Here is an 11,361-nt window from a genome sequence, read left to right as displayed (position 1 = left end):
ACTTCACATGAAGAAACCCGGTTGCCAAAGAACAGTTCAACCTCGTTATAAAGTTACTACCTGGTATCCTCCTGACCTGTCTATTGCTAAGCAACATTAAACTCTGCTGGACCAGACGCAGGGGGGCAGAGAACCCATCATTCATAGCAACGCGTGCTCTGGCAGAAAAAAGTTATTAAGGAGGTTGAGGGACAAAGCAGGTAATGACAACTTCTTCATTTTCTCAAGTCTAGAACGCAATGACATTACATAACAGAAAATAAATCAAACAACTAAGCTTTCACTGCAAGCATGCTGCAGCTGCAGAGTCTATATCAGCATTTATAATCCAGGGTCACTACACAACTCCCTCCTTTTTCAAAGAGCTGAATAAAGATCACAGAAATGTTCCATACACACAAAGAGCTTATTTCTCAAAATAATTTTGCACAAATTTGTTTACATCCCTGTTAGTGTCACGCCTGCTCCCTTTCTCCCTCTCTGGCGCCCAAGGGCCCCAGCCTGCCCTTCATTACGCAAACCTGTCACCATCATTACACGCAGCAGCTCTCATTGGACTCACCCCTGGACTCCTTCACCTTGTTGATTGCCCCATCTATATCTGTCTGTTCCTCCGTTGGTTCCCCGTGTCAGCATTATTGTCGGTTACGTTTCCCCTGTCCAGACGCTGTCCGTGTTCTGTTTCATGTCTGTGTTTTCATTAAATGTTCACTCCCTGTACTTGCTTCTCGTCTCCAGCGTCTGTCCTTAAAGTTAGTGAGCATTTCTCCTTTGCCAAGATAATCCATCCACCTGATAGGTGTGGCATATCAAGAAGCTGATTAAACAGCATGATCATCAAACAGCATCTTGTGCTGGGGACAATAAAAGGCCTCTCTAAGATGTGCAGTTTTGTCACACAACGCCACTGAAGTCTCAAGTTTTAAGGGAGCGCACTATTGGCATGTTACTGCAGGAATGTCCACCAGAGCTGTTGCCAGAGAATGTAATGTTCATTTCTCTACCATAAGCCACCTCCAACGTTTTTTTTGAGAATTTTGTCAGTACGTCTAACCGGCCTCACGTGTAGCCACGCCAGCCCAGGACCTCCACATCCGGCTTCTTCACCTAGTGACACGCAAGTCACTAAAGAACAAATTCTTATTTACAATGACGCCTATCCCAGGCTAAACCCGGATGACGCTGGGCCAATTGTGTGTCGCCCTATGGGACTCCCAATCACGGCCGGATGTGATACTGCTTGGATTCAAACCAGGACTGTAGTGACGCCTCTTGCACTGAAATGCAGTGCTTCAGACTGCTGTGCCTCTCGGAAGCCCATGGATGAATCCCGGGTTCAACTGTATGGCATCTATTGGGCAAGCGGTTTGTTGATGTAAATGTTGTGAACAGAGTGCCCAATGGTGGCAGCAGGGTTGTGGTATGAGCAGGCATAAGCTACAGACATCGAACACAATTGCATTTTATCAAGGGCAATTTGAATGCATAGAGATACCATGATGAGATCCTGAGGCCCATTTGTCGTGTATTTCATCTGCCACCATCACCTCATGTTTCAGCATGATAATGCATGGTCCCATGTCGCAAGGATCTGAACACAAGTCCTGGAAGCTGAAAATGTCCTAGTTCATCCATGTGTAAGGATTCTCCTCCTCCTCTTCTGAGGAGGAGTAGCGAGAAGGATCGGAGGACCAATACGCAGCGTGGTAAGTGTCCATAATGTTTAATCAAAATGAACACTGAAATACAAACCAACAAATATGAATCAACGACACAAACAAAACAGTCCCGTGTGGCACAAACACCGACACGGAAAATAAACACCCACAACTCAAAAGTGAAACCAGGCTACCTAAGTATGATTCTCAATCAGGGACAACGATTGACAGCTGCCCCTGATTGAGAACCATACTAGGCCGAACACAGAAATCCCAAATTATAGAAAAAATAACATAGACAACCCACCCAACTCACCATACTAAAACAAAGATATAATAACAGAACTAAGGTAAGAACGTGACACCATGGCCTAAATACTCACCAGACATGTCACCCATTGAGCCAGTTTGGAATGTTCTGGAATGATGTGTACGACAGCGTGTTCCAGTTCCTGCCAATATCCAGCAATTTCGTGCATGAGGCAAATGGTCACACCAGATACTGACTGGTTTTCTAATCCACCCCGCTACATTTCTTTAAGGTATCTGTGACTAACAGATGCATATCTGTATTCAGTCATGTGAAATCCAGGTATCTAACTTTTGCTTATCACAATATTGATTGATTGAACTGGGACTTTTTATGCCTGTTTCTGGAATTTTGAATAAACTTGCTTTATTGTTCTGAAACCCTATGTCATCAAATAGTCTTACAAGTGCATGTCGTTTTACTCTAGGTTTCTGAGATTGACTTGGTTGAATGAGGATTTTTAACATTGGTTAATTTGTCCATTGTGACCCCGAGTTGCTGGAATAAAAGAACCTGAGACCGAACTATAGGTACTGAGTGCATTGGTCAGCATCATAAGAATGGTGATTCTGGGCTTAGTCAATCCACGAAATAGTGGGCTCTCATTGTGGGCTACGGTGGAAGCTCTGGCCTGGACGATCCTGGTGGAACGAGAACGAGGCAGCATAGGCACTAGGCACTGAGGATAGCCCACTTTACCATATGGCCCTTACTGTTGAGTTTGAGGAACAGTCCCTAGCTGTAAACTAGCTCAGTGGTAAAGCAGAGTGGCATCAATCAGATCTGGGGGATGAATGACAAGGGATAACTGACTGCTATTGGGTAGGCATGGTCAAGTTGAGTTGTTTGTTTTGCAGAGGTGGTATTTTAGCTTTGCCACTCCAACAGCAAGCACCCTGGTGAGAGCACTGGGAATGGACAAGCAAAATATTTTGCGCCCCTGTCTTTTACAAAGTGGGCACTGCTTATCTCAGGGCGGCATCAGCGCTCACCTAAAAACCCCATATGCCACTGGTTGAGAGAAATTGTCATTGTTTTGGGGCAGTGGTCGGCCGTGGTCTTATGCAACCATACCAAACATAACATATCATAATGATGTGAGTACCCTGGATTTAAGTGTACTATGGTACGTCTAGTCTATGAGACCAGGCTGCCTCGCGAGCCCACCCTGTCTTGCTGCAGCCTATAAATTGAAGTGTTTTTACGATATGCAGACGTTATCTGTACTGTCATGAGAGTAGATCGATTCCTTTCAGTTCACACATATTTTTCTATCTGGCTTCAGCAGGTAGGTCTTTATGCATGCTTTATTTTGCCTCTGCATACTGAAAGTTTACTTATGATGTCAAATGTTTTCATTTACAAAATATACTTGGCAATTATATATACATATATGCCGACTGTATTTCTAACCTTTTACTAAATTTTTGTTAAGGGTAGATAGAGATAATGTGACATAAAAACGGCTTTAAATATTGTAGAGTACCCGGAGGGATGTGGCCAGACCAAGACTCGAACAATGGTCAAGCGATAGTCAAACCAATACTTCAACCGTTATGCTAAGAGGTCCAAACCTCTTGCTGAGGTCGCTAGGTGTTGGGTTAATATCGCTACAATATTTAACAATGCAGCAGATTGAACACAATCAGTTTAGAACACATTGCAAATGCAGTAAGTGACCACCTGTCTCTGACTGTCTCTTTGTAGCAATGAGGACCCTGCGGACCAGCAACACCCCAGGAATAGGATCCACTAAACCAGAATCTCCAGTGGAACACAGTGGAAAGACAACATCAGCTGGAAGAAAGTTTAAACATTTTACACTGCCCCCTATCCTTAGACGGAATTCCAAGAGCAACAGCCACGTCTCCTTTCCAGATGTACCCAACACATCCAGTCTTATAGCTGCCCCCCAGAAGGGTAAGTGAAACCTACCACGAGTTCTCCCCTTCTCTATCTGTAATTCCATGTCTTTTTAAAAAAATTTTTTTACATTTTATAATTCCTAGGTTATCATAGGTTATCATAAAAATCCCAGATATTAAATGTACATTTTTCTCATGACTGATGTATTTGTTTATACCACATCTGTAGATAGTTCTAACCAATGATGTAAAAGTACTTTAAAGTACTACTTAAGTAGTTTTTTGGGGTAGCTGTACTTTACTTTACTATTGATATTTTTTGACCATTTTTACTTGTAATTCACTACATTCCTAAATAAAATGTACTTTTTACGCCATACATTTTCCCTGACACCCAAAAGTACTTGTTACATGATTAATGCTTAGCAGGACAGGAAAATTGTCAAATTCACACCCTTATCAAGAATACAGGTGGTCATCCCTACTGCCTCTGGTCTGTCATACCTACTAAATATAAGTGCATTGTTTGTAAATAATGTCTGAGGGTTGGAGTGTACAATAAAATGGAGCCATCTGCTTTGCTTAATATAAGGACTTTGAAATTATTTATGCTTTAACTTTAACTTCTGATACCTAAGTATATTTTAGCAATTTCATTTACTTTTAATACTTACGTATAGTTTAAAACAAATACTTTTAGACTTTTACTCAAGTAGGTAAGTATTTTGCTGGGTGACTTGAGTAACCTTATATTAAGGTATCTATACTTTTACTCAAGTATGACAATTGGGTACTTTTTCCACCACTGGTTCTAACACGTCATACATGTTTAATGGCAAATAGTTTAGACACTGTAAACACAACACTGTTTTTGTTGTCTTTTCCCTCAGAGTTGTTGACTTTTGAGCAGAACCTTGAGAGAAATCACCTCTCTGCTGCTGGCCAACAGCTGATAGACAGAGAGGAGCATCTATATGGACGGATCTCAGAAGTAGTTCAGCCGACCACAGAGAGGGAGAAGGAGAAAGAGCAGCTCTCCAGAGATCGCAAAGGCCTCCTCAGCCACATAGACCTGGCTGTGAAGAGTTCTCTCAGTCCGGACAAAGACAGTCTGGAAGTTCTGAAGTCTGCAGTGAAGGCTATCCTACAGGAGGAGGAGCAGGATAGGCGATGGCTGAAGCAGGAGAGTAAACAGCCTTTCTGGAGGCCCAGTGAGTGTAGACGTCACCACGACACTGTCATCCAGAGCCTGGTGGAGGAGTGTATGGTCAATGCCGAATTGCCCCCCGAAGAGAGCAACAAGCTACGCTCCTCCCTGCAGAGGGACATCTGTGGGAAGGGCAGACGCCTGCAGGAGGACCTGCTGAGGGTGGTGAAGGATGTGAAGGGCTGTTATCCAGAGGACATGGATATCTGCAACCTGTATGGAAAAATGTACCACCAAGCCTTCAGTGCAGGGATGAGAAAGATTGCAGAGTATGGACTGGGCATGATTGACTGTTCTTACCTCCTGCATTGGGTTAATGTTGCCTACCCAGAGTGAGTGATATCTTATTTTTGTTTGCTTATTCAAATACTATATAAGGAGGTTAGGAGATATGACTGACTAACATAGTAACTCCTGATTTTTGTCTTAGGATTCTACAAAATCTGGAACTGACCAAGGCGATAAACCCTGAAGCGTTGGGAAAGCTGTTGACTGAAGAGTTAACAACACACCTGGAGAATCAATATCTTACTCACCAAGAGGTAAATATTATTTAATATAAATGTGTCCTGCAAATTGGAGCACAGCTTTCTGACCCATGTGTTTATGTTTTCAAACAGAAAAATATTAGCTTTACCCACCTAGATGTGAATAATTGATTGTAGATCATTTAAAAAAGTTACGTTTACAGTAATTATCCCAGAGATAAATATATCCCTTGTTAGATAATGCATGGTTTTGTTTATGCTCTATTTTCAGACAGAGGTGCAGACATTGATCAACAAAGTGCTGAATGTAGAGGAGCAAGCCTGGAGGGAGGGATCTGTGCCAGAGCTCAGAGACAACTGTTACTTTAGCCCCTTGGCCATCGATGTCATTCAGGTAGACATCATATAGGAAATATTTGGCATCTTCATGCCTATATTGCTCTTACTATTCAGTTAGTCACAAATTACGTTGTTAATTTCAACAGAGATTAATTTCAAATTCACTTTCTATTTCTCTGTCCCTTGTCGTGGTAATTTCCTGTATTACAAAGTGATTGGAGAGTTTACAAACCACACACAAGTCAGAGTTATACTTTAAACATCATCTTTTAATAATATGAGCTTCACCATAGCCCTTTTACTCTCAGATCAATTCAGTGTCTATAAATGAATTCTGAGAGTGTCAACATAATAGCAACTGAGATCTTTTATAGCAAAGATCCACCCCCTAGTCAACATGACAAACCACAGGTCTTAGGAAAACTGCACAAAGGAAGACTTTTACTTGAGAGAGGAGTATCCCATAGCCAGACAGCATTATCTATACATTATCGTTCAGTTTGCTCTCTAAGATAAGGTTCTAATCTCGTTCTTGGTACTTCATATTACCTCATCCAATGGCATATTAATTGTCAATTCTAGATATACCCATCTCAAATACACCCCTCCTGGACAAGCTCACGGAGGAGAGTGAGCCTCTAGGTCTTATACTAGGTCAAGAGGAGGGCAACATCAGAGGGGACATACAATGGTTCCAGACACTGCCATACTCTTCCCCCAAATGGGAAAAGTAGGGAGTGACTGGTGTACAGACATTGTGGAGCCAACTAACTGGTTCCCCATTAATCACGCCATCCCTTCACATGGTTTAGGAATAGTTAGACACATTCACAGATAAGACAAGCCTGACCTCTCCCCTCTCTGGGCCCCAAGTAACTGAGCCCTAGCTGAGAAGGGATAACTGCAACCTGCCAACCCTATAGTCCAAAGAGATACATTCTAATAACAAATATCTCACAAGCATATTGTGAAAATAAAACATCTTATCTATGTTACCCAACTAATTCTGATTCATCCCCAACACCCTTTAGTTTGTTCATGCTGCATTCGAATCAGTAGAGACAGTTTTGGGAGACACGTCCAAAGTCCAGATGATTGCGTGCCTGTTAAAGGACTTCTTGAATAGGTAATTTAAGCTATTTGCAGGACAGAATTGCATGTTATGAATCATGAAGTAACAATGCATTGTGTTGTATTCTACTCCAAATACTATCAAATCAAGATGATCTATTACTAATGTACCAAATTACACACTTCCAGCTACAAGAAATTCCAGGAGAAAGTTCTCAAGGGAAGCAACAATAGAAACAGCGGAACTGTGATAGTGGCCAATCTTTCCTGTGTTGAACAATTTAGGTATGTTTTATTTTCTCTTTATGTGATGTGATGTCCAAATTGATAGGACCACCATGACATAATCTAGTCATCTAATTTGATCAAATCAAACTTTATTTGTCACAATACAAGTGTAGACATTATCGGGAAATGCTTATTTACAAGCCCTTAACCAACAGTACAGTTCAAGAAGAGTTAAGAAAATATTTGCCAAAATAAATGGGGGTAGGGGGGTCGATGTAATAGTCTGGTGGCAATTTTATTAATTGTCCAGCAGTCTTATGGCTTGGGGATAGAAGCTGTTAAGGAGCCTTTGGGTCCTAGACTTGGCACTCCGGTGCCGCTTGCCATGCAGTAGCGGAGAAAAAAGTAAATGACTTGGGTGACTGGAGTCCCTGACAATTTTATGGGCTTTCCTCTGACACCGCCTATTAAATAGGTCCTGGATAGCAGGAAGCTTGGCCCCAGTGATGTACTGGGCCTTACACACTACCCTCTGGAGCGCTTTACAGTCAGATGCCGAGTACTTGCAACCGGTACGCAACCGGTCATGATGCTCTCGATGGTGCAGCTGTAGAACGTTTTGAGGATCTGGGGACCCATGCCAAATCTTTTCAGTCTCCTGAGGGGGAAAATGTTTTGTCGTGCCCTCTTCACGACTGTCTTGGTGTGTTTGGACCATGATAGTTCATTGGTGATGTGGACACCAAGGAACTTGAAACTCTCGACCCGTTCCACTACAGCCCTGTTGATGTTAATGGGTGCCTGTTCAGCCCGCCTTTTCCTGTAGTCTCCGATCAGCTCCTTTGTCTTGCTCACATTGAGGGAAGAGGTTGTTGTCCTGGCACCACACTGCCAGTTCTCTGACCTCCTCCCTATAGGCTCTCATCGTTGTTGATGATCAGGCTTACCACTCTTATATGGTCAAACTTAATGATGGTGTTGGAGTCGTGTTTGGCCACGCTGTCGTGGGCGAACAGGGAGTACAGGAGGGGACTAAGTACACACCCCTGAGGGGCCCCAGTGTTGAGGATCAGTGTGGCAGACGTGTTGTTGCCTACCCTGACCACCTAGGGACGGCCCGTCAGGAAGTTCAGGATCCAGTTGCAGAAGAAGGTGTTTAGTCCCAGGGTCCTTAGCTTAGTGATGAGCTTTGTGGGCACTATGGTGTTGAACGCTGAGCTGTAGACAATGAACAGCATTCTCACATAGATATTCCTTTTGTCCAGGTGGGAAAGGGCAGTGTGGAGTGCAATTGAGATTGTGGGAGCGATATGTGAATTGGAGTGGGTCTAGTGTATCCGGGAGGATGCTGTTGATGTGAGCCATGACCAGCCTTTCAAAGCAGGTCGTGGCTACCGACGTGAGTACTACGTGGTGGTAATCATTTAGGCAGGTTACCTTTGCTTCTTTATCCGTGTCTTTGTTCAACCACGACTCAGTGAAACATAAGATATTACAGTTCCTTATGTCCCGTTGGTAGGATAATTGTAATCGTAGGTCATCAATTTAATTTTCCAATGATTGCATGTTAGCAAGTAGAACGGAAGGCAGTAGAAGTTTACTCGCTCGCCTACGGAATCTCAGAAGGCAGCCCGATCTGCGTCCTCTTTTCCTCTGTGTTTTCTTCACGTAAATGACAGGGATTTGGGCCTGTTCACGGGAGAGCAGTATATCCTTCTCGTCAGTCTTGTTGAAGGAAAAAGCTTCTTCCAGTTCGTGGTGAGTAATCGCTGTTCTGAAGTCCAGAAGATATTTTCGGTCCTAAGGGACGGTAGCAGCTACATTATGTACAAAATACATTTAAAAAATAAGTTACAAACAACGCAAAAAAGCTAACAAAATAGCACAATTGGTCAGGAGCATGTAAAATGTCATCCATTCTCTTCAGAGCCGTCTTATTAAGTCATTCTACCTGTATGATTCCACACAGGGACTATATTGTGAAGAAAGCAGATCTCTTCCCAGTGGATATAAAGGAATGCTGTTTGTCCATAGTAGCTGATATGAAAAATTGTGGCTACAGATATTTAACAAGCCCCATACACAAGGACCTCAAGGTATTGCTGACTTACACATCTAAAATCCAGGCTTTGTGAAAAGTTTGACTTTGCATCTGAGAAAAGGAAGTAATATATGGAATGTATGTACCTACTAGCCTGTCATTGGTCTTGATATTGATCTGTTGTCTATCTGCCCATTCCTCTCCACACACACACACACACACACACACACACACACACACACACACACACACACACACACACACACAGTCTCAGTACAGAAGTCTGGGAACGCCCATATGGTTGGAGAAGAAACATGTGTTCGAGAAGCTGTTGGAAGGAATTAACAAACACACCCAGGATGTTACGGGCTTGACTGACTCCTGCCATCAGGTAAATTGATTGACAGATCGATTGAAAGATGTAATGGCTGATTTATTGATAGATTGAGAAGTTGATTGATTGAATGGCTGGTTATGCAGGAGCTGCTGAGCCAGCTGCACTTGGAGGTGACAGTGGAGTATGTGAGGAGGCTACTGAAGAGGAAGATCAAGCTGAGAGACAAAGAGATGCAGGAGCAGGCTGCCAGGTCGGTGTGGGAGGATGGCCAGAGACTAAACCAACTATTCACTGAAGCGGTGAGAATACACGTACACGCACACACACACACGCACACACACACTGGAAATAACATTGTGACTGTTTTCACAGGGTTCCAGGGAGGAGTGGCTGAGTGACATTCTGGCCAGGATTGCTGAAGTGCTGAAACTCCAAGACATTTCCTCCATACAGCTGGAAATAGTAACTCTGGGGCAAGCTTACCCTGATCTCAGGTTGAACTGTCATACTTCTTACTCACATAGCTACAGTGTTGTGTAATAACAGTTATGTGATTTTGTATCTCCTTTGCATACTATGTAGTGATGGCTGATATTGATACAGAAATAATTCAGGTCATAATGCTAAATTCAGTTAAAGTTCATTGCACAAGGCCAATAACACACTGCAGATGATTCTGTGTTTGAATTGAACAACAGATGAGCTCACCCTTTTCCCCTTTGACCCACAGTGACGTCCAGGTGACCGCCCTGCTTAGCCTCAAGTCCAACCTTTCTGCCTCAGCTGTGAAGAGGATAAAGAAGACCCTCCTGGACATCCAAGACACCACCAGCTCCCAGGATGGCCCATCCTTTTTCTCCAAGGTATTGGGTTTCCACTAGTCACCACTAGCGTTTTGGTCTTAATTTAATGTTAGGGTTAGCCATGAGGTTAGCAGTGTGGTTAAGGCTAGAGTTTTAAAATCATATTTTGACACGAGAAATTGTAAAAATGGGTATGGTTTATGATTTTGTGGCTGTGGGAACTAGTGACAACAGGTCAAATGATTGTTGAACACTCTTGAGTCAAGTCTGTAGTGTTTTAGATTGTTGCAAAATAGCTTGCCTTTTGTATATGGGCATTCTTAAAGGGACTTATTTCACATTGCTGTGTCTTATGAGCCTTTGAGGGTGCTGTGAAAAGTAGACATTTGTTATATTGTATAATACGGTTATTTTAGATTACTTCAGTTTTTTCCTCCATGAGAATACTGTGTTCTTATTGCTTCTTATAGATTTGTATGTTGTATTTTGCATGTTTAATTATTTATGTAATAAAAAGGACTACGCATTACATCTGTAAGGCACCTCTGTATATTTCCCTGTCATTTCTTCTTCATGGATTCAAGAAGTACGAGTTTATTGAGTGTTTCCTTCCTTACTCAAGGATTTCCCTCAAATTGGCTAGTCAACCATTCTAAGTCATTGTTACTATTTTGTCAACGACAAAGGGAAGTATACACCACTAAGTACTTGTCTAGCCGACTGTTTTGTGTATCAGTTCCAAGGTAAATGCTCACATTACCAGTAAGCTGCCTATTACTTTGGAAAGAGGAAGGAAACAACATTAACAGGATAGGCTGCCAATACTTCCAGGTTAATGTCTCTAGCTCCCCTGGAAGACTGTCAGTGTTTTGATAATATGTTGTGATAAGGATTTAAGGGGAAACACCAGACCTTGATGATAATATCCCCTGGGATTCAATTGAGGAAGCATGCAGTTGGTGGCTTTTCCATTTAAAAAGATAAGCTAAATTCCATCCTATGTCTCTAATGGGG

The 11,361-nt window shown here is 42.5% G+C and overlaps 1 protein-coding gene across 1 annotated transcript; it reads left to right on the top strand.

Annotated features, from left to right (window-relative positions):
* The first annotated feature begins 3,106 nt into the window (after positions 1-3,106).
* LOC100136135 (tumor necrosis factor alpha-induced protein 2) lies at positions 3,107-10,897 on the top strand. The gene is made up of 12 exons (XM_021585007.2): positions 3,107-3,256; positions 3,676-3,888; positions 4,724-5,372; positions 5,471-5,582; positions 5,800-5,922; positions 6,899-6,993; positions 7,128-7,223; positions 9,136-9,262; positions 9,476-9,598; positions 9,688-9,843; positions 9,917-10,038; positions 10,275-10,897. Exons 2-12 carry the CDS (start codon positions 3,678-3,680, stop codon positions 10,423-10,425), a joined length of 1,965 nt encoding a protein of 654 aa, XP_021440682.2. The 5' UTR covers positions 3,107-3,256; positions 3,676-3,677; the 3' UTR covers positions 10,426-10,897.
* Positions 10,898-11,361: the final 464 nt, after the last annotated feature.

This window comes from Oncorhynchus mykiss, chromosome 25 (assembly GCF_013265735.2).
Source record: "Oncorhynchus mykiss isolate Arlee chromosome 25, USDA_OmykA_1.1, whole genome shotgun sequence".
Lineage (NCBI taxonomy): Eukaryota > Metazoa > Chordata > Actinopteri > Salmoniformes > Salmonidae > Oncorhynchus > Oncorhynchus mykiss.
Note: the sequence above shows the minus strand (reverse complement) of the source record. Positions and strands in the feature narration are given on the sequence as shown.